Here is a 24391-nt window from a genome sequence, read left to right on the forward strand (position 1 = left end):
TTCTCTCTGGTGCCTCTTTGGTGATTAGTCCTTCACTTTACACACCCCTGTCTTTCAACTAAGACATCTAACTGGTTGTTGAAAAAAAAACAAAAAAAACGAATATGTAAAACAAACCAATCACTGGCCTCGGGCAGGGAGGATCACTACTCCGGAGAAGTATAAAGACAGCACTCCAAATCCATTCAGTACCTTTTCTCAGAAGGACTTTGTGTGAACCTGCCGAATAAGAGTATGAACTCATTTCATCTTCCAGCTCATCAGAGATCTACAAACCTTCATCAGATGGCAGTATATGGTGAAAACGTCACCATGTACCCCCAGCAGAACTTTCATTCAATGCCAAGGGTGGCCAACTATGGAATTGGAGACAATTCACCATTGACCAACTCTTATTTAGGTCTTAATGGGCCTGGAGTCTATAATATGCCTGGATATTCTTATGGAAATAACCCAAACTTGCATATGCCGCCTTCTAATGGATTCTTGACAAATTCGTCTGGTTTCAGTGGTCCAGATCATGGTTGGTTTTCCCTAGCTTCTCAGGAGGAACTTATGAAGCTTGTAAGGCCTCAATATTCCTACTCAGCACTTATTGCAATGGCCATACAAAATGCTCCGGGAAAGAAGCTGACCCTGAGCCAAATATACCAGTATGTGGATGAGTATTTTACATTTTATAAGAAGAGCAAAGCGGGATGGCAAAATTCAATTAGACACAACCTGTCTTTGAATGACTGCTTTAAGAAAGTGTCAAGAGATGAGAATGACCCAGGTAATTATATAACTACATTCATTCTAATTAATTATATATTTTTAGTCGCAATAGTATTAGTATTTTCCAATAAGTTGGTTTTGCATTTTACAAACAAAAATACAATAGAATTTTCTGATAACTGTGTAAGTTTTTTTTTTTTGTTAGAATTTTTTTTTTATAACTGTTTTGACATTTTAGATCCAACCTCAAATAAGAATTATTTTAATAAAAAAAATCTGCAGAATGTTTCTAAAAACTTTAGACTGGTTGAATGACTAGAATTTTCCCATAAATTTTTGCAATTGTTCTATTTACTGTATCAGTAAAAATCATTTAATTTTCATAGATTTTTATTTTAATAATTTGTACTTTAGATTTGCTATATTATAATGTATATGTTGTTTATATTTCATTATATTACAATAATATTCATTTTTTTACAATGTTTAGGCAAAGGTAATTACTGGACTCTGGATCCTAACTGCAAAAAGATGTTTGACAATGGGAAATTTCGGCAAACAAAAAAGCGCAGATCAGAATCCAACACCACTGATGCTGTCACAGTTAAGGGTGAAGAAGGTTGCTCAGCTGGAGGGAGGAAAGGTGGTGATACACCATCTATGATGACTCCATCATCCCCAGTGGTGGAAGCCTCCTCAAAAGTTCTGAACAGCGCATCTCCCCCAGGAAGCACCTCTGCTCCCTGTTTGAATAACTTTTTCAGCAGCATGACCTCCTCCTTGGACTCCATCTCATCGAACAGGCCGATGTCTCTTGGGTTGGTCAATGAACTCTCCCAAAGAAACATCACTGGATTCAGCAGTTCCACCTCAGGCTCCATGATGGAACCATCTGCAGATTTACAGGACACACTTCACCTTAACAGAGGCCCGTATTACAATTCTTTCACCAGCTCCCAACCATTTTTTTAACCACTAACCGTAAATGAGAGTGTAGAGTTCTCTGCCGTGTATATAGTGGTTTGATACATTACACATTGTATATATTTGAGAGAAGGGGAAACTTATTTACTGTTTTTATTTGAGTTTTGATATCTTTATATATATATATTATCCAATAGACTCTGAGTTTTTCAATAAATCATATAAAAAAAACCTAGTTTTGAATTCAACTTTTTTACTGATTGTGAATGAAAAAGAATTAAAAACAAAAGGGGTTTAGTGAAAATAAGAAAAAGGGTTCCAGTTGAAGGATTTTTTGTATTTTTTGCGATCTATTTATCTTGTAGTTATGTACCACTCTCTCTATAACCTATATTATATGTATCTAACCTCTCTCATATATATATATATATATATATATATATATATATATATATATATATATATATATATATATATATATATATATATATATATATATATATATATATATATATATATATCTAGATCTATCTCATTTCTATCTATAGTGGGAAATATATTTATTTGTTTCATACAATCGTATTTCATATCTATTTCTTTCATATCTAATTATCTGATATCTATATACTTCATATCTATCTGTTCTATCACATATCTATGTATTTAATATCTATATATCTCATATCTATCCATCTATTTCATATCACATTACACCAAGGGCTCCCATATTTGTATAATTTTTCAAATTTATTTTAATTTAATTAAATGAATAAAAAAAGTTTATGAATTGTCAGTTTTCAAATTTCTGAAGATCAATTTTGGCTGAAATAGATTGTGGATGCCATGTCACATTGGAAGAGCTCCTGACATGCAAAAACAGCAGAAACTCCACCTCTCGAGGAATAGAAGTCTTTCCTGTTGCGAGTCTGGCACCCACGGCTGACACTATATCCCGTTGCCTTTCCTGTGATCCTGGTATTATATGTATTTTGGCAAACAATGGTTACTAGTTGTTCACCCTTCTCGACCCACGTTACAAGGAGAACTTTTTATCTCTCCTTCTTGAGTCGTAGAGGGCTAGTAAAATGGAGATATACCAGAAAGCCATAGTCGTACAATTAGTACAAAAATTTCCATAGCTGAATGTGGCTAGTTTTGCTTTTTGTTTTCTACAGCAAGGCCTGTAATTCACTACTACCCCTTCCCCAACAGCTATCCCTACACTAAATCGTACTGCTAACAGTGGTATTGTGAGTGGCTCCCCTCATCTGAATCCCGGAATGCATGGCATTCCTCACCCCCCCAATCCTGGTATGCGTGGCACCCCTCACCCCCCCAATCTCGGTATGCGTGGCACCCCTCATCCCCCCAATCTCGGTATGCGTGGCAACCCTCATCCCCCCAAATTCTGGTATGTGTGGTACCCCATCCCTATCCTGGTATGTATGGTATTCCTCATCCTGGTATGTGTGTCACCCCAGGCTTGGATGCCACAAACATAAAAGGCTGTGTCTGAGAGCAGGAGGGAGGTTCCCTGGTCAGGGACCATTAGCATGCAGCACCTCCTGTCCCAGGCCAGTAGGGGGAGCAGGCTACCCCTATAAAAGCTGGAACTGAGGGCAGGGTTAGAGAGACCAGGACCCACTTCTGAAGCATCCAGAAGGGTTCCCAGAGGAGAGGGACAGGTCAGCAGCAGCTGAGGAGTCCGGGAGGCAGAGGAGGAACAGCGAGCCAGGGACAGAGGCGACGAGAGCCAGTCCTGGCTGAGAGAGAACTACACAACCGGACACTGGGGTCCGAGGCTTTCTGGGTTGCAAGCCCGGCAGCAGATAACCAACCCGCAAGGGATTTCAGGTCCCTTGGCCTAAGAAGCCTGGAGGCTCCGCCACACAGAGGGACCGGTACAACACAGATAAGCAACAGGTACCTAAGGTCCGAGTCGCAAGCCATACAGGCATAGTACAGGGCCAGTTCAGGGACGTGGGCTATCACACCATGAAAAGGGGGATAGTCAGCAAGGGCAGAGAGAGAACGGTAGGCCTACCCACTCACCCTGACCAATGGGGCTCACCCGAATGCTCTCAGACACCCAGGCCCATTGCTACCCTGTACTCCTGTTGGGTCATTAGTACTAACTACAATAAAGACCCTGGACTGTTTGAAGCAGACTCTAAATCCTTATTATTGCGGCCTGCACCATCACCCCCCAGCATCCTATTACACTGCCCTGAGGCTACACTCTTCCCGTGGGGAGTTATCCTATCCCTGTGCTGCATACCAACATCAGCCTCAGCGGTCTGCCTACCAGCAGCGGTCATCCTTGACTGCAATCCACGGGTGGTGTAGTCGGACATTCAAAACCCTACCCATAGACTGCCACAGCATTTGGTCTGACCACCCTGAGCCACGGGATCGGGTTGCCACTACTACCCCCAACATTGCGCTGAAGCCCGGTTCCGGGTGCCCCATGGCCCAGGGGGCGAGTAATATGCATGGCCCCCCTCATCCGAATCACGGTATGCGTGGCACCCCTCATCCCCCCAATCCTGGTATGCGTGGCACCCCTCACCCCCCCAATCCTGGTATGTGTGGCACCCCTCACCCCCCCAAACCCGGTATGCGTGGAACCCCTCACCCCCCCAGTCCTGGTATGCGTGGCACCCCTCACCCCCCCAATCCTGGTATGTGTGGCACCCCTCAGCCCCCCAATCCCGGTATGTGTGGCACCCCTCATCCCCCCAATCCCAGTATGCGTGGCACCCCATCCCTATCCTGGTATGTATATTATTCCTCATCCCAATCCTGGTATGTGTAGCCCCTGCATCCCTTTCACACTGTAGACACATCCAAAAAAAATAAACACTTATACTCACCTTTCTTCTCTGTGCTCCAGCGCTGCTGCGTCCTTTTCTGCCGGAGGCCGGGGAGGAGCGCTGCGCCAGAGCACAGCGCTGTCCGGTGCCATTTTGCTGAAGACATGTGTCTTCAGTAAAATGGCGCCGGATAGCGCTATGCGCATGCACCGATCCGACGCCTCACTCCTGCGGCAACGCTCCTCCCGGTCAGGTAAGTATGGCGCCGGAGATCACGGTATGCATTCAGTGTCTACACATACCACGATCTCCGGTGCCATACACCTCCTCTTAGGTGTAACGGCTCCATGCGTTCTTCTGTCTGGAGCCAGACTGCGTGTCACGCATGCGTAGTCTATAAAGGCTTCAGACAGAGGGACGCATCCCCGGTTATATTATAGATTATTCTTAAGCTAATATATTTAATTCTTTAAAAGATTTCCTTTTTTGTTTCTTTTTTTAGTTTTTTATCTCTTTTTTAAAAATTTTAGCTATGTATGTTTTACACATTTCTTTGCGGTATATGTAATTATTACAAACCTAGTGTATTAACCAAAGGTCTTATTTATTTCTGTGATTTTCTTTCATTTAATTTTATATTTGGAGATTTTTGCTTTTACATTTACACTTGTACTCATATGAATATTTTAAACGTATTTACTTGTCATTTTTATAAACTAAATGCATTTCTATTTTTATATTTATTTTTATTTTCATTCATTTCATTTATATTTTTTATATATTTTTACAGCATCGGCGTCTCTGCCTCCGGCCAGGCAGAGACGCCGTCCCCTTTACCACCGCGGTCCTGCTCCGGCGCCTTCTGGCCTCCTTGCTGCTGCTGCTGGTGCACGCTGCTTCCCTGGCACTATGCTTAGGGCGCTCGTGCGTGCACTCCCTCCCTCTTAAAGGGGCCACGCGTGCCATCCTAAAAAGTCCCTCACCAATGGCCGGAGGACTTTCTCTATAAAAGGCACCTCCTCCAATATGGAGGTGCCCGTGCAAGGTTGTTGCTCTTTTATACTTACTTTGCTTCAGTCCTCAGGTCCTCTGCCTACAGTCCAGTCCGCCAGTCTGTCTATGGTCTCTGCCCGCCTGCTTACCTGGAAGCACCTGCCTGTCACCTGCCGTGCCCTCCCGCCTGCTTACCTGGAAGCACCTGCCTGTTACCTATTGTGCCCACCAGCTTGCCTACCCGGAGCACCTGTCTGGCTATCGGAGCTGCTGGGAATCTAATTTCTCAGGCCCTTGTGGAGCGGTATCAGATTCCTACCAAACGTCTGGCCGAGCCATTGGCAGTCGCTTCCGTGGATGGGAGACTCCTTCTGGAGATCATCTTGCTCGTCACAGAGCCAGTAAACCTACAGGTGGGAATGCTGCACTCGGAGAGGATCTCCTTTCAAGTACTATCTGGACTCTCTCACTCCCTATTGCTAGGTCTATCCTGGCTACAGAGACATAAACCCGTCCTGAATTGGCGATCTGGCGAGGTGCTCCGTTGGGGGTTGGATTGCCATGAGACCTGCCTGGTTTTGGTTCGTCCAGCTCGACCTCCATCTGCTCCGGATAATCTACCTGGTCTGCCGGCACCCTACTGGTCTGATCGTGGGGTTCAGTTCACTTCGCGCTTCTGGAGAGCTACGTGTAAGCTGCAGGATATCACTCTGAATTTCTCCTGTGCTTATCATCCTCAGACCAGTGTTCAAGTGGAATGTATCAACCAGGTCCTTAGCAGCTTTCTCTGGCATTTCGTCAATGCTCATCATAACGATTGGGTTGAGCTCCTGCCCTGGGCCGAGTTCTCCTATAACAACCATGAGAATGAGTCTTCTTCCAAATCCCTGTTCTTTGTGGTCTACGGCCAACACCCCCGGATTCCATTTCCCGTTTCTGCTTCTGTGACAATCCTGCCGCGAACTCTCTGGTCAGTGAATTTTCTACTATTCGGGAGAACACTAGATCCACACTTCTATCCTCTGAGCGGATGAAGAAACATGCTGATAAGAGACGTCTGGATCCTCCTCAATTCAGTCTGGGAGACAGGGTCTGGCTCTCCTCCAAACATGTTCGGCTCAAAATACCATCGTATAAGTTGGGTCCGCGGTTCATCGGTCCGTTTGAGGTTCTCAAGCAAATCAATCCCGTGGCTTACAAGCTAAAACTCCCGGCCACCTTACAGATTCCCAACTCCTTCCACGCATCTCTCCTCAAACCAGTTGTTCTTAATTCTTTTTTTGATGATCCAGGTACCACTCCAGCACCAGTCTCCGCTGAGGACGTCTATGAGGTAGAGAACATTTTGGCCACCAAAACGATAAGAGGAAAAACCTTTTTTTCTGGTGGATTGGAAGGGGTTTGGCCCAGAGGAGAGGTCTTGGGAAACCAGGGAGAAGATCCATGCCCCTCTTCTTCTTAAAGAATTTCTTGCTGGCCTAAAAAAGAGGGGGCGTAAAGGGGGGGTACTGTAGCATCGGCGTCTCTGCCCCCTGCCAGGCAGCGACGCTGTTCCCCCTACCGCCGTGGTCCTGCTCCGGCGTCTTCTGGCCTCCCTGCTGCTGCTGGTGCACGTAGCTTCCCTGGCACCGTGCTTAGGGCGCGCACAAGCTCCCTCCCTCTTACAGGGGCACGCACCGTCTGCTAATCAGTCCAGTCCGCCAATCTGACTACTTTCCAGCCTGACAGTCTGCCTACAGTCCAGTCCGCCAGTCTGTCTGTGGGCTCTGCCCGCCTGCTTACCTGGAAGCACCTGCCTGTTACCTGCCATGCCCACCAGCCTGCTTACCTGGAAGCACGTGCCTGCTACCTGCCGTGCCTGCCCGCCTGCTTACCTGGAAGCACCTGCCTGTTAGCTGCTGTGCCCGCTTGCCTGCTTACCTGGAGGCACCTGCCTGTTACCTGTTGTGTCCGCCAGCTTGCCTACCCGGAGCACCTGTCTGGCTATCAGCCGAATCAGCCTGCCTGACTACCTGGACCTCCTGTCAGCCTGCCTGCCGTGCTCTTCCACTGTACCGTCAGTTCCTGTCTTCTGACCTGTGGGAGTCATTTGCTCTCATACAAGGTCGGTCGCAGAGTGGCACCAGGTCCCTCTGTTCGGTCCCTCCCTGGTTCATGGAGTCGACTTAAGAGTGCACTGGATTCATTCACTTTAATGGTATAAATTAGGATCCATTTTCAGGATGTGCTCCTGGTGAAGATTTGCCCACTTTTCAAAAAGTTGGCGCAGATGGCGTAAAAATTTTAAAACAAAGTGTCAACTAAAAATTTGCAGCCTTTTCAACGGTTTTACACAAGAAATCTGTCAAAAACTGTTTGGTGAATCAGGACAGAGCTTTTATGGGAAAATATTCCTCTAATATTTGATGGAGCATGCCATGATGATGTCAGATGCAAACGCTACATGAATGATGCAGATTAAAATTAGCTTTCAGCCAGAAAGGTGAATGGCAATTCCCTCCACATCATGCGGACATCAGTTTCATATGCTCTGCATATGATCATAACAACCATGAGCAGCCGTCACCAGTCTCCTCTCCCAACCAGGACTGATTAGGAGAAAAGCAATTATGGTGCCCACCTCAAAATATTGGGCTATGTGCACACACTGAGTATTTCTGTTTCAATATTAAAAAAGCATGTGTGCAGGGCTGAGCGTACAAGTTTAAAGTGAAGTTGGGCCAATCATCCAGATGGCAGCTACCTTCGCTTTATAGCCACCTTTAGGCTTGTTAGCATTATCACTCTGGTTTCTCTTCTTATGGAAGAAGAGAAAAGAATTGTCTACAGAAACCTTACAAAGCTGGAAAAACACTAGGGCATACAGCGTTTAATTTAAAGGTTATCACTAGTGATGAGCGAAAGTGCTCGCCACTGGCTCGGCACTCGCCCGAGCATCACTGTGCTCGACGAGCTCGGCGAGTAGTTTTGGGTTGCTCAGGCAGGAACTCGGGGTCCCCGGCCTGCATGTTTGGCGCTCTTTAGAGAGCCAATGAATATGCAGAGATTGCCTGCCATGCGCTGTAATGCTGTTGCCATGTTGGTTGTGGGCATTACAGTGATTGGCTGGCCACACAGCCTCATCAGGTGTATATAAGACGGGGCACCACCATGCTCGTCACAGTCTACAGTCTACCAGGCAGAGTAGGGAGAGCTGCTGCTGCGTCAGGGAGAGATTTACTTCTTCATAGTTATTATAGGTATTCCACAACATACACATGTGGTCAAAATTGTTGGTACCCCTCGTTTAATGAAAGAAAAACCCAAAATGGTCACAGAAATAACTTGAATCTGACAAAAGTAATAAATTAAAAACCTATTAAAATGAACAAATGAAAGTCAGACATTGCTTTTCTGCTTCCACAGAATTTAAAAAAAAATTAAACTCATGAAATTGGCCTGGACAGAAATGATGGTACTCTTAACTTAATATTTTGTTGAACACTGCAATCAAACGATTCCTGTAACTATCAATGAGACTTCTGCACCTCTCGATAGGTATTTTGGCCAACTCCTCATGAGCAAACTGCTCCAGTTGTCTCGTGTTTGAAGGTTGCCTTTTCCAGACGGCATATTTCAGCTCTTTCCAAAGATGCTCAATAGGATTTAGGTCAGGGCTCATAGAAGGCCACTTCAGAATAGTCCAATGTTTTCCTCTTAGCGAGGAGTACCAACAATTTTTAACACCTGTGTATATACAGGGTGGGCCATTTATATGGATGCACCTAAATTAAATGGGAATGGTTGGTGATTTCAGCTACATGTTTGTGGCACATTAGTATAGGGGAGGGGGAAAACTTTTCCAGATTGGTGGTGACCATGGCAGACAATTTGAAGTCAGCAATTTTTGATCCAACTTTATTTTTTTCAATGGGAAGAGGGTCATGTGACACATCAAACTTGAGAATTTCATAAGAAAAACAATGGTGTGCTTGGTTTTAACGTAACTTTATTCTTTCATGTTTTTTACAAGCTTATGACCACTTATAAAATGTGTTCAATGTTCTGCCCATTGTGTTGGATTGTCAATGCAACCCTCTTCTCCCACTCTTGACACACTGATAGCAACACCGCAAAAAGAATGCTGGCACAGGCTTCTAGCATCCATTGTTTCAGATGCTGCACATCTCTTATCTTGATGGTATGGTGTCGTATATGGGGTACAAAGATAGTGGGGCCATTCTTCATCAATGGAAAATTCAATGCCACTGGATATCTGAAATTGCTACATGATGATGTGTTGCCCTCTTTATGCAGTTAAGATGGCACGTTCCCTGAGTTTTTCCAACAAGTTTGTGTACCACCACATTATGAGTGTCGGGTCTGAGCATTCCTACATGAACAGTTTCCTGGAAAGTGGATTGGTCATTGTGGTCCAGCTGAATGGCTACTAAGGTCTCCCGATCTCCCAAGGTCTCCTGAAATAACAGTCCTTCTGAGCACTAATCCAGTTGCATTTATTCAGCGGTGACAGCAGGAGTTAGGCAAGCAGTGTATGTGGCAGACTGTAGTGCATGATACAGCACAAGAGGGTCCATTGAACGTTCTGTTAGTATAGGTATTCCACAACACATATATACAGTACAGACCAAAAGTTTGGACACACCTTCTCAATTAAAGATTTTTCTGTATTTTCATGACTTTGAAAATTGTACATTCACACTGAAGGCATCAAGACTATGAATTAACACATGTGGAATTATATACTTAACAAAAAAGTGAGAAACAACTGTAAATATGTCTTATATTCTAGGTTCTTCAAAGTAGCCACCTTTTGCTTTGATAACTGCTTTGCACACTCTTGGCATTCTCTTGATGAGCTTCAAGAGATAGCGGGCCCTGGGTCAGTCAGGGTTGCCCCCACAATCCACAGCTCCTGCACCTCCTCCTCTTCAGCTTCCATCTCTGAAATTACCATATCAGTCGCAAGCTGGATGCACTGCAGCACTGCCTCGGCCAAGGGGCAACAGGCTGTGCTGAAGCTAATATGCTTAGGTGACAAACCACACAACGCTCAAGAGTTGAGGACAGCTCTGATAGAGCAGGCAGGTCTGTGGCTGACACCGCTGACCCTACAACCAGTCATCGTCATGTGTGACAATGGTCGGAACCTGGTGGCGGCTCTAAGGCGAGGGGAGTTCTTTAGCAAATTGTATCCACTTCAATATGTATTTTTTTAACAGTGGGACTTTGTGGGGACTTCTTACTAAGAGATTAGCTTCACACAGGCATCTAACTGTCACAGTACTCACAGGTAACTTGAGACTGTCTTTGATCATCCTGGAGATGATCATTGGCTGAGCCTTTGCCATTCTGGCTATTTTTCGATCCATTGGAATGGTAGTCTTCCATTTTCTTCCATGTCTCTCTGGTTTTGCTTTGCATTTTAAAGCATTGGAGATCATTTTAGCTGAACAGCCTATCATTCTGCACTTCTTTATAAATTTTACCCTCTCCAATCAACTTTTTAATAAATGTAAGCAGTTCTTCTGAACAATGTCTTGAATGACCCATATTTCTCAGGCTTTCAAGGAAAAATGCATGTACAACATGAGCTGGCTTCACCCTTAAATAAGGGTCAACTGATTCACACCTGTTTCTTCACAGAATGATTAACCTCACTAATTGAACTCCACACTGCTATTATACACACCCCCTTTCAATTAATTATTTAAATACACAGCCTCAAAAACAAGCAGATCATGAATGCAGAGTCAGGTGGCTTTCTTAGAATCTACTGCACTAACTGGTAAATTGTTTGACATGTGGTAATATAATTTATACCAAGAACAGTGAATAATCTGGTTAGTCATACTGGAATGCTATTATTTTGAACACTACAGGATATTAGACGTTAATTGACTTATATTGTACCGGGTAATGACTTTAAAAAAGTAAGATTCAGTATCAAATTATTCTAATGAGTATCTCATATTAGTGTATATTAATGATATATTGTTTAATAATTGATTAGTCGTCCAAGAAGTAATCTGTATTATATTATACAAGATAGAGGAGGTGAGATGAGGGAGACACACCAGGTACAACAGAGTCAGGGGTACGTTGTCAAAGGCCTGCGCCAATTTCATGACACCCTCCCAGCGTCCGTGCCCTCATGACTGGGTATTTGTTAAAGATGGTCAAGCAATACCTGGCTGACCAAACCAGCGTATTCCCTAATTTCTCTACGAACTTCAGCTAATGGGTCTCAAAGGTAGATACTTGGCATCAGCTGTCCCTCTATGCCTTGGAGGTCTTGTGTTGCCCTGCTGCTAGCGTCTTGTCGGAGTGGATTTTTAATGCCACATGGGGTTCATAACATACGGGCAATTTCGCCTGTCAGCGTTAAGTGCTGACAGGTTCCCACTGATAATGAACAAAGCCTCGTCTAGACCTGACTTTTACACACCACCAGATGACAGCAGTAAATAAAGTGTTTTTAATGTTCTATATTTGAGTGAGGCCCTCCAGTTGTTGCCTTTTAGGGTCTATGGATGAATCTACTTATAATTTTCTTCTGACTTTGCACTTTGTGAAAAGCCTTTATGAGAGTAGGAGTACCCCAACTTCCTCTCAGTTTGCATATTTAATTTCCCAGAGGAGCATTGCACGGCCTCTGTAAGCCTCCTTAAGGTGGCATGTCACTCTAAAAATAATCCTTATTTTTATATAGCCAACATATTCTGCAGTGCTTTACATACATTATCATAACTGTCCCCATTGGGAGTAACAATCTAGACTCCCTATCAGTACGTCTTCGGAGTGTGGGAGAAAACCCGAGAACCCAGAAGAAACCCACACAAACACGGGGAGAACATACAAACTCCTGGCAGATGTTGTCCTTTGTGGGATTTTAACCCATGACTCCAGTGCTGCAAGGCTGCAGTGCTAACCACTGAGCCACCGTGCTACCCCTACTCTCTAAAAGGGAAACATTACTCATTAAACACCAGACCTATTTTGTGACTTTAAAATACGCAACCAATCACCAGATGTAGGCAAAAATGGGTGCTTTCAGCCTCCATCTGGCCGGCATACACTTGTGGAACTCTTTAGAAAAGTGCAGAAGACTTTCCAATACAGGGGGACACTGCAAAGAGATGTATACCAGTGAGATTAAAATAATCACTACAGCTGTGGATGATTTCCCTGAGTGTGATTTGAGGTCACTTTTTGAGTCTTTCTGCTGTTTTGGAAGCTTAGGAGCTCTGTAAAGAGCGCCAGCAAAATTCTTCAGGAAACTGTGATCCTTCAATTCTGAAACCTGCCTTGTGCCATAACAAAAGTGAATGACCACTTATAGGGTATAGCCGTATTTTGCAGAAATAATGTAAGAATTTATGGGTTATATTTTTTCTTTATAACACTGGTAAAGATTTAGCATTTTGATCTGAAATCTACTTATTTTAGCAAATGTAATTTTTCATTTTCACAAAACCCAAGGGTAAATAAATTTGTTAAACTTCCAAAATACATCAATTCCTTGAGAGGTGTAGTTTAAAAAAAATGGGGTCAGTTTTGGAGGGTTTTCCCTTTCTGGCACTTTGGGGGCTCTGCAAGTGGCACCCACAAATTATTGCTGCTTATTTGTGCTCCAAATGCAAAGTAGCTATTTTTACCTTTTGAGCCCCTCCGTGAGCATAAATAGTGGTTTCTGACCACATATAGCATATTGCCGCATTCAGAAGAAATTGCTTTATTAATGTTGAGTCCACTTCCTCATATTATTGTGTGAAAATGAAATATTTGGGTCTAAAAAATATTTTCTTGCAAAAAAATGTTTCATTTCTACAACCCAGCATTATAACATTCTGTGAAGCACCTGTGGGCTCAAAATACTCTACATAAATTTATTAAGGATTTTAATTTCCAAAATGTGGTCACTTTTAAGGGTTGTCTTTTTATAGGATAGTGCTGTGGTCCTAGAAACTTATTACTGAAAAAGAGATAATGGAAGCAGCCAGAGGTATGGCATGAGGGAAGTCTCCGGGTCCAGAAATAGGGAAATCTATCTAAGATATTTAGACCAACTGGCCCCTCATGTTCGTAAAGTATATAATTTCTTACTGGTACAAGGCTTTCTTCCCAAATCTTTCTATCATGCCAATATTGTGGTAATACTAAATCCGGATAAGTCTCCCGAAGATTGTGCATCCTATAGATCCATATCCTTATGAAATTTAGATTATAAAATATTGACCAAAATTCTAGAGAATAGATTAAATAAAGTAATTCACATTATTATTCATCCAGACCACTGCAGACTTATTCCGGCATTGGGCAACATACGATAATATAAGGAGAGTTCAGGTAATTGCACATTTGGGTTGGAAAGGACTAGAAGTTTGTGCCTTGACATTTCTAGATGCTGCTAAGGCATTTTACTTATGTTTTGTGGGCCTACCTTGAGAAGGGCCTTCTACGATTTGGGTTTGGACCCAGTTGCAGGCTGGCCAGGAGCATACATAGAGACAGACAAGGAACAGGAGGCCTTATACCCGCTCCCTGGGGAGAAGTCCAAAAGTGCGCCCTTCAACTGGAGTACCCTGGACCGTACCTAACAGCTGTATCAGTAAAAGGTAACGAAGCAAACCCCCCCTGTCTCTGTCCGTTACTCCTGCTGTGCCATCGTTCTCTCCCTGCACCACAACGCCCAGCACAACCTGCATCGTTTACACTGCCCTGAGGCCCGCTCCACCTGTGGGGAGCCGTACTTTCTCAAGCTGCCCTAATACCTGCCTCAGAGGACTGTTGCAGCGCTGGTGATCCTCACCAGACACCATAGGTGGCGTCACAAACTTTTATAGTCATTTTATTTTCCACTTTTTGTACTGACCGCCCTGGGTCACAGACCGGGCCAGCCACCGTGATTAGAGTTGAGCCACCCCTGTAGTGTTTGGGTTCAGTTCGGTTCGTCGAACACCGGTGTGTTCGCCGAACTGTTTGTCGAACACCGTTAAAACCAATGGCAGGCAAACAAAAACACATAGAAACACCTAGAAAACACCTTCAAAGGTGTCCAAAAGCTGACAAACTGCTCTGAAGACACAACAAACACATGGAAAAGTGACAAGTACATATAGTCATGTGAAAAGAAAAGAGGTGGAGGAATAAAAGGAGGGGGAGACACAGATATAGGCATGTCATGCCCTTCTAAAACCAAGAAAGGCTGGAGTAAAAATCTAATATCAGCCTACCAACACCCAGACATCGTGACAAGAAAATAAAAAAAAGAAATATCTTTGTTCTGAATGGAACCACCATTCTACCTACTTTCCTTACAAGATGTAGTGGTATCCCCGTTGGGAGTCATGCCAACAAAGGAGCCCAATACATTCGGACTAATCCACCATTTGTCATATCCAAGGAGCAGGTCAGTAAACGACAATATTGACGCGGAACCAAGTACAGTAGTATATACTGTACATCCTTTGACAAGGCAATCAGGCGGGTCAAGAAGTTGGGAAGGGGCACCCTAAGGGCCAAAACAGACATTGAGGGGGCGCCTATTGGGCTGCTTCTAGGAAGGAGCATACTACATAGATTGCTGTTTGCCCATGGGGAGCTCCAGATCCTGCTCACTATTTGAGGCATTTAGTTTCTTCCTCAAATGGGTTATCATGGACGTTTCTAAGGGGGCACAGATTATCCATTACCTCGACAACTTCTTATGCCTGGGCCCAAAAGATTTTCCACAGTGTGAATACACGAGGTAGTCCACCTGTGAGAAGGAGAGAGCTGGAGGGAGAAAGGACACCACACAGCCGAGAGGTTAAATGGAGAATGGCAGAAGGAAAGAGGGCGAGGGAGGTAAGTGAGTATGGTGGAAGGCCGACCTGAGCTTCCCCACGTTCCTGCTGGACGGGGAACAGCCCTTGGAAGAGAAGCCGCTTGCGCATCCCTTTGAGGTTACGGGCGCGAGTGGGCAGAGGGACTACGCTGGAGTGGCCAGCCACCGTGATATCCCCCTGCTGCAAGATAGAAGGCCCGGCTGCCGAGTACCCCACGGCCCTAGGGGCGAGTCACACACATTGAGTATTTCCCTTTCAATCCCTTCTTGGAACCTGAAAGACAAAAAAAGAAGCACACAAACATGTAACGATAAACTGCAAATAATTTTATGGTCCAAATTTATGGATGGATTAGTCCACAATAATAGGATATAGTTTTAGCTCCAATTGGAAGCCCATCTTTGGATTGGGGAAGCTGCAACTTATAAACACTTCCACCAACCCAAAATAATCCAAATGTTAAGTGTTCTAAGATGCAATATATGGCATAACACAAGTGCAGTGAGTAGATATGGTTGGTCTGGTTTCCTTGTCAGACGCTGGTTCCAAAGGTGTTCTGGTTCTAGCTCATAGTTGTTGTTGGTACCAATTGAACAAAAATTCTCATATAGGAAACTTGGAGGCGACAGCCAAATATTGTCGCTAAGCCCAGATGCGGCTTTAAGTCTTGTTCCTCAGTCATCTGGGTTTATGTCAGTGGAGATGTGATGCCACTCAGGAGTAGAAAAACTTCTGATGCACTCTATTCTATTACAGACATATGTAGAATTGTTTAGTTTAGTTGTATATGTAACCAAGCACTACTCTACTATCCATGTAGAATGTAAATGAATCAATTGGAATGTCCATTTCATCTTATACAACTTCTTCTGCAGCTATGGCCTCTGTAGATGCATCAGAGAAAATGTGGATTTCCTTCCTGATGGCTTCTAAAATGTACTTTAAGGCATAACAAAGTGGAACTTGAACGAAGTCTGAAAGTTTGAGACCATTTCAGCCAACGTCCGGTAATCTATAACTTCCTTGTAGACACCATTTTCCATGTTCTATATGAACCTAAAGTAGTTCTACTGTCTTCACTCACAATAAAACACTTGCTAGATGTCAGCCATGATTGCAACAGGTTCTTGTCTGAAGCAAATACATACTATTATATGGTCATTTAAATAAGGCGTAGTGAGGATTTGGTTATTGAGAGAGATGTCTTCATACTGAGCAGTGCAGTCGAACACCACTCTAATTTGGTTAGATTTGCAAGTGTGGTAGACACCAAAGAATGGAAGGTGCAACATTCTTCTCCTCCCTTTACTGGTGGTGCATGCTCTACATGATTTCTGTCTAAGATATTCAGCATGAAGAACAGGATTTTTCATCTCTGGTGTTCAAAGATGAAAACCTTGCAGTTGCTTGCTGCGGGTTGTTTGGCAACTTTGTTCTTAAATAACGAAAGGATAAAGGTGCTGCCCAGCCGTTGAATTCGCTAGGAGGAGGATTTCCTCTTACATAACTTATATAAAAAATGAATTCTCTTTTGCAGATGCCAACTTGTTGTCTTCACTTGTAAAATTCAACACCGTTGATCTGAGACAGTAATCATAGGGCAGTAACGTGTTTATTTCATCAAGGGGTTCTCGCTACCACTTACTGTCACTCAGCTTCCCCTTCACTCAGTAATGTGGGCATGGTTGAAATTAGGTGCTGCAACCATTTGGCAAGATAGGAATCTTACATAAGGAAATCTTGGCAGGTCTCTTCATCTTGTCTATGCTAACATTCCCAAAATAACCCAGGCTAGATCAAACTGTGGGGAAAATGGAGAATCATGTGGTCCATTGATTCGCTGACATACCTTGTGTAGCCACAGAATGTCTCTGGCAGGCAGAATTGGGAAATCTGCGCTGTTGCCAAGGGCTAGTATCTTGTTGGCTATACTCCTTAGATGAGGGAGATGAGGAGCAGTCTCTGGTGTTGAGATCTCCTCCTTATTGGATAGTTTCTGGCTGCTCTAGACAAGTGTGGATAAGAGTATCTTCACAGTGTTCTCAAGAGAAGCTGCTATAAGACCACTGGCTCTTCTTCCACAGACCTCTGTAATGCCACTACAAGTACCCAAGGTGTAAAAGTAAGCATTCCCGTTCAAGTTGAAGAGATCTAAGAGTTCAGACATTGCAAGCTATCAGGTCCTCTGATTGTCCAAAATGGCGTAAGTCTTTACAGTTTTCTCCAGTTGACTCTTGGGATATATGTTCACCAGATATATCTTGGCATAGGACTTGCCCCAAAGGCCTTTTCAGCAGACTATAGTGCATGAAGTTACTGTGTTAGGTTCTGCTGCTTGATCTGCATCCTCCCTGCCATGCTTCTTAATGGGTGAAGTTGTAAGTGATGCAGAGGTAATTTGGTCATTACAATGTATTGAGCATCACCATCGTTGGCACATATCTCCGCTCAGTGAGCTTTCCTAAAACGCCACAGCCGGCAAAACAGAACTGCAGCACAGCTCCAGGAGAGCTCCTTCCATATATTTTTGTGACGTTTCAGCTGGCAACGGCGCCTGCATGATGATGTCATCACTCAGGAGCCACCATTTACATGCTGGCTATCAGAAGTTGAGCTACAGGGGACGTAATGGAGAGATAAGTATAAAAAACTATTTTTTTTAAATAAAATGAATTAAATGGTGATGGGGGAAAAAAAATGATGCTGTATTGAGGGTGGAGGATGGGGGACAGCAAATGACAATCCAAAAACATACTGATAGGGAATGTAGATTGTAAACCCCAGTGGGGACAGTGATGATAATGTATATAAAGGACTGCGGAATATGTTGGCGCTATATAAAAATAAAGATTATTATTATTAAATGATAATGAATTCAGGGGGGATGGGGGGAGTAAAAAGGCCCTTTAATTTGACAAAATGTTTGTAGGAATCCTTTTTCCTTATCACCGATCAGCATTTAATAGGGGCCCAAGAGGGTTGTGGTGGTCCCTGAATCAAGTTTATATACTTCACTCATTTACAATACAGACATGGAGTAGTCAGAAGAAGGAGACAAACCGCCTAAAAAGGTTTTCCTTAACATAAATGCAGCTGGAGTTTAGACTTATCACCATATTCTGGATGTACATATTTTGATACGATCACCAATAACCATGAAGCTTGTTACAATAGTCTATGGTAATTTATTGATAGTTTTTCAATTGATAAAAATATTTTGCAAAATATATTAAAAAGTTTTTCTGCTCACCTCCCTGTAGATCACTACGTGATGGGAAAACGACCTGGGACACCATCTAAATCAGGGGCATCAAACAGGGGGCTCACAGGACTTAAGAAGCCCCTAAAGCAATTTTTCTGTATCTTTAAATGTGCCGAGTGGATGTCATACAGCGCACGTGCCATCCTGCAACCCTAGGGGGAAAAAAGACGCATTAAAATACACACAGTTCAACAGCATCTTTAAAACACTCAGTTGACATGAGTCTTCAAGAAAACATACCCACTTTGCTTTAACTGGAAAATGTAGCACCAAAAAGTGGAAAAAAGAGCATAACTTATGCTATGTGGAAACATAGCCTTAAAAAAAACTCTAACGACATGGAGCAAGCACTGCAATAGTTATCTTCTGAAAATACAGTAAGAAACAGTACAAAGAATATTGATCTAAGTATAACTAGAACAGGGAATATTAAAACAAGAAAAAAAAGATTCTTTGAAGTTCACAGTCTCTTAAAAAAGGGCTTCTTACAGTGTTGGGAGTAAACGAGGCGGTGGTGTCAGTGAGATGTTATCCCATTAGTTGGTTATATAAAGAGATGATGGTCCCCATAGATAGCAGCCTGTTGTCACCAGTCTCACTATTACCTGAGCAGTGATGGTGTAGTGTGATTGATGGCCGCCTTATCAGCAGCGGCTACTGCCAGTCCTCCTCCTGCCTTTAGCTACAAGAAGGTTGTTAGGACCTGATGCCTTTATTGTCACTCATCACATGAGCCATTGTGGCGATCCATATCAGTGGGATAACTTGTCAGATGGCAGTGATGAATTCTCCATGAATTAACTGGTTTATGGCTTAGAGCATCTGGAAAATAACTTTATGAACAGAGTGGCCACATGGTAACAATTATAGTAAGGAAAAAAGTTAATTAAGCATGACCAAAGGATTAAGACCCAATGAGACAAAAAGTCTAATCTTCAATCATGAACACATCGATCATACTTTAAGAGCTTTAAGGTTTAGCAAATAAATTAGCAGGACCTTGGTCTAGCAGCAAGGTCAGTATTCTGTGGCTACCGGATGGAAAATCTGTGAACTGCCTCTTACCTGATGGCAACCAAGGCTACTCTTTTGAATAACCAGCCTGGTGTGATGTCGTTCATGTTTCACCACACCAGGCTGGCTAATCAAAAATGGAGCCACAGGTGTTGTCAGGAAAAAAAATGTATTGCAAGGCTTACATCCAGTGACCATGGAATGTTGACTTGGCTGCTACACCAGGGTCCTGCAAATCAATTCTATCATGTCTAATGCGCTTACAAGTTTAATCAATGTAACCCAAACTTGGCAATTTTGGGGAAGACTTTAAAATAAGGTTGTCCTGTCTCTCCCTCCCTGTCTCTATTTCCCCTGCAGCCATGTGAAACTGTATTTTACATGCTGTTCATGTATTTCACCTTCTGACAACTATCAGGAATATGATTTAATGGTAGATCAGAAAAGTTTTAATAATGGTGAGTAATATTAGAAATGAGCAAACATGTTCAAAAAACGTTCTCCAATTTCAAATTCGGTACGAACATTCGGATTCCTATCGGACACACGAGCATTTTTTCTTAAAATCGGCAGCAAAATTCGGTAAAATTATTGCATTTCCACTACAGTAATTTTATCACTTTGGCTAGGATAGTGGTGCTTTATGATGAGCAGGGGGAACCGTGTATGATGAGCGGGGGGTGGTGGGACGGACGTGTTTGATGAGGGGAGGGAAAGGGGAGAGGTCAGAGGAGCGGCTTGCTTGTTATCTAGCAGGAACCATCCACAATGTCCAGACACAAGGGCTTGTGCCATTGGCTGCTGAAATCACATGTCCCTCTCTATATAAAGTGCAGTCATGTTGTTTTAGCACCATTTTGTGACTATAACAGATCAGAGAGGATGCTCCTGATCTTCTCCTGGATACTGAGCGATGTTAAATAGCTAGCTAGGCGGTTGCTTCTAAGTCAGATAGTTTAGATAGACAGGGTCCTGTGCGGCTGTGAAATTGACCTTCCAGCAGATTTTTTTTTTGCTCCATTAGTGAGGTCCAGACAAAAACTGCTGGGCACATTTCAGCATAGAACTCTGTTGTGCACTGCTTCTATTGTGCTCCATGCATGAGTACACCTTTAAAATTCTAATTTTGCCTATTACTAACGTGATACAGCATGCCACATCTCAGCTTGTCATTTAATGGCAATGAAATTCAGCTGTATGCAGAGCTTGTGCAGAGTAAAAAAAATCAATTTTTTTCTGTTACTAATGTGATACAGCAGGCCAGATCTCAGTTTGAAATTATTTGGAGCATATATTCTATGTTTTACAGGCCACATACACAGTAAAAAAAAAATATTCTGTTATGACGGTAATATTGGAGGGGAGATCTCAGTTTGAAATTGTTTGGAGCATATATTCTACTAGATGGTGGCCGATTCGAACGCATCGGGTATTCTAGAATACCGGGCGCAATGAGCAGAACGTTGTTTAAATTTTGGCGCCAATCTCGCTGATTGGTCGCGGTCGGCCGGCAGACGCGACCAATCAGCAGAGCGTTGTTTAAATTTGGCGCCAATCTCACTCATTGGTCGCGGCTGGCCGGCGGCCGCAACCAATCACCACAGCGGTGTTTACATTTGGCCCCAATCTCGCTCATTGGTCACGGTGGCCGGCCGCGACCAATCAGCAGAGCGACGTATAAATTTGCCGCCTATATTGCTGATTGTTAGCGACCGGCCACCACGACCAATCAGCAGAGCGGTGTTTACATTTGGCGCCAATCTCGCTCATTGGTCACGGTGGCCGGCCGCGACCAATCAGCAGAGCGACGTATAAATTTGCCGCCTATATTGCTGATTGTTAGCGACCGGCCACCACGACCAATCAGCAGAGCGGTGTTTACATTTGGCGCCAATCTCGCTGATTGGTCGCGGTCGGCCGGCGCGACCAATTACCATCGCATTAGTGTGGGCCCGGGAGCGCGCTGCTTGTGCGGCTCCGTATTAGCGAGGATCGGGGAGAGGCGCTGCCTGTGCGGCTCGTTCTGCTGCGAGAAGTCGGGAGATGAGCGGCTGCTCGCAGCAGAAGCATCCCGACCGGCGGTGCCGCTCCCCAGTCCTCCGTTCACACTTGCTGTCAGGAGATCAGCGGGCCAAGCCGCTGATCTTCAGACGTTAGCCGCATGGAGGTGAGCGGCGCCGGTCGGGGTAGTTGTGATGCTAGCGCCGCTCATCTCCCCGCTGCATCGCCGCTGACCTCCGTCCCGAGGTGAGCAACTAACGGCCGCCATCTTTTTTCAGAAATCATGCGGCACTGATTGGCTCTTTAGAGCGCCAATAAACATGCAGGGTTTGTCTGCCACACACTGTAATGCCGCAGCCATGTTGGTTGTGGCATTACAGTGATTGGCTGGGCGCACAGTGTCATCAGGTCTTTATAAGACCTGACGCCGCAATGCTCGTCACAGTCACTCCGGAATCAGACAGTGTAGGGAGAGGTGCTGCTTAGCTAGGGAGAGATTTGCTCGTTTCTCGTTAGTCTAGGTATACGAGACTATATTAGAGACACACATCCATCTCAACTAACAGTCCTCCTGAGGACTAATCCAGCTGCCGAGATATCAGTGCTAGGAAGGCAGGCAGGGTATATACCAAACGGCAGTGCACATAGCAAGAGGGTCCATTCCAGTTCTGCCTGCTGCAGCTTCATTCAGGAAGTGGTGGAGGTGGAGCCTGCAGCGAGCTGTGTGCCGTGTGCTTCCTGGACTGTTTGGCTGCTGTGGAGAGAGCTCCTGGGAAGGGAGGTTTTTTTTTTCTATCTGGGACTTTTTGTCTGCCCCCTTCCCAGGAAAGAGGGCTCAGAGTGGGACTGGCCTCCGGGGCTGGGCCCCCGGCTCCCATCTCCCGGTCCAAGCTGGCGGGGGGTGGGAGGAACACCAAGCCAGCTAAGGCTACAAGATCTGGCCAAGGCAGCAGGGGTTCCAGCATGAGGACCCGGAGGACCCCCGAGGCTACGACCGCGGCGGCTCCTCCCTCCGGAGGTAGGTCGAGTACGAGCGGAGGTGCTGCAGCGGTGCCCCCTGATTGGGGTACCAAGGCGTCGAGGGAGGCAACCGTCACCTATGCCTCCCGTATACATGCGCACCTCTGCGAGTATGAGGACGCCACAAAGAAGCTAAGTTCCCTCTGGGGGGAGTTGAGGGTGGCTCAGGAGAGGTCCGTGAGGGCCTCTGGCAGTAAGAAGCCTGAGCTATCCGCCGCGGTCCGGAAGATCAAGCGGGCCATTCAAGACCTGGAAGACCGCAGGAGCACCATACTGGCGGGCAGTGGACCATTCATGGAGAAGCTGCTTAATGATGACCGGTTCAGAGCCATGACCGGTGGGGCTCTGGAGGGGTCGCAGGGCCCCAGCCAGGCGGTGGAGGAGGAGGAAGAAGAGGTATGCGTGGAGGAGGTCGCACCCTACCCACCGCCTGGTGGCCTGGTAAGTGATCTCCAGGCATCGCATAGCGGGATAGCCCCTGAGCAGATGGCTCTCCCGTCTGATTCTAGCCCTTCAGAGGGCAGCGGGAGCGAGGGGGAGGATGAGGAGGATGGGAGTAGCAGCAGTGAGGGGGGCTGCCTTATCATGCAGCAGATCCAGCAGATCGAGTCCCCGGTACGTTTTGGTCAGCTTACGTTCGGGGATGAGATCTGCGAGGATGAGGCACCCGGGAGGGGGACGAAGAGAAAAGCAAAAAAAAAAAAAGAAAACATCTATCGCACATAAGTTCGAGTATGTCCCCCTCTCTGGGGCCCCCCTGTCCCGTTGTGCGGCACCCGCCACCCACCCCGGCTTGGACTCTGTTGTGGGTCCACAGCGAGGGAGCGGGGAGAACATAGGCCATGGCACGCAGAGCGCTGCCTCTGTTTGTGGTAATGGAGGCAGTGGGTCCAAGGTGTCTGATATGGAGCATGGCGCGGAGGGCGGCCCGACGGTGGGTGTGATCTGTGGTGGTGCTCAGGCTGGATCCCCTGTAAAAGGGAGGTCTGGCCTGGCTCCTGGTGCGCGTGCTGGCGTGCAGGGCGCGGCTTGTACATCTGCCGCTGCCTCCTGCTCTGCTGGCGGCGCACCGACAGCCGGGGCCGCATCTCCGGCGGCGTGTGCTGGGGTGTCTGGGTCCCTCACGCACGGATCCACTAAATCTGGATCACTTTCAGGGACCCAGAGACCTGGTAAGGTGAAGGGCGCGGGGCCTGTGGCTCCGGCAGAGCCGGCTCATAAAGGAAAGGTGGGGCTTGCTCCCCTGGCAAAATCCGTGGCGAGGTCGGGGCCCCCTGCGCAGGGGCCCAGTAATGGGTCAGCGCGGGGGGCTCCACCGCCGCTGGGTGCTGAGGGGGAGTGGCCTAGCCTGGGGCCGGCCGCCGGAGCTGGGGTGGCCAGGCTGTTTGTGGTGAAGGGTGTGACGGTAGGGGGTGCTATGCCCCTGAGAGCTGGTGCCGCTGGTCCAGGGGCCCCTGTGAGTAGACCCAGTTCCGGGTCGGCTTCGGGGGTCCCGGCGCGGCCGGCTTCGGGGGGCGTGGCCTCCCAGCCGTCCACGGCACCAGTGGGAGTGGCCTCTGGGGCCCCCACCGTGCTGCCTGGTGTGGGGGGTGTGGCCTCCCTGTCATCCACGGCACCGGTGGGAGTGGCCTCTGGGGCCCCCACTGTGCTGCCTGGTGCGGGGGGCGTGGCCTCCCTGTCACCCAAGGCACCGGTGGGAGTGGCCTCTGAGGCCCCCACTGTGCTGCCTGGTGCGGGGGGCTTGGTCTCCCTGTCACCCACGGCACCGGTGGGTGTGGCCTCTGGGGCCCCCACCGTGCTGCCTGGTGCGGGGGGCG

General features: G+C 45.9%; 1 protein-coding gene across 1 annotated transcript; it reads left to right on the forward strand.

The window, feature by feature from the left end:
- Positions 1–234: 234 nt before the first annotated feature.
- LOC141200849 (forkhead box protein I1c-like) lies at positions 235–1689 on the forward strand. Its single transcript, XM_073663337.1, has 2 exons — positions 235–775; positions 1208–1689. The coding sequence occupies exons 1-2, from the start codon at positions 235–237 to the stop codon at positions 1687–1689; spliced, it is 1023 nt and encodes a 340-aa protein (XP_073519438.1).
- Positions 1690–24391: the final 22702 nt, after the last annotated feature.

The sequence above is a fragment of the Phyllobates terribilis genome, unplaced genomic scaffold (genome assembly GCF_046119375.1).
Source record: "Phyllobates terribilis strain yellow unplaced genomic scaffold, ASM4611937v1 Scaffold_1__5_contigs__length_1240528914, whole genome shotgun sequence".
NCBI classification, from domain to species: Eukaryota; Metazoa; Chordata; class Amphibia; order Anura; family Dendrobatidae; genus Phyllobates; species Phyllobates terribilis.

Coding starts and splice junctions, on each gene's coding strand:
- LOC141200849 (XM_073663337.1), top strand. CDS start 235: ATGAACTCATTTCATCTTCCAGCTCATCAGAGATCTACAAACCTTCAT. Junction 776..1,207: donor AAGAGATGAGAATGACCCAG/GTAATTATATAA, acceptor TACAATGTTTAG/GCAAAGGTAATTACTGGACT.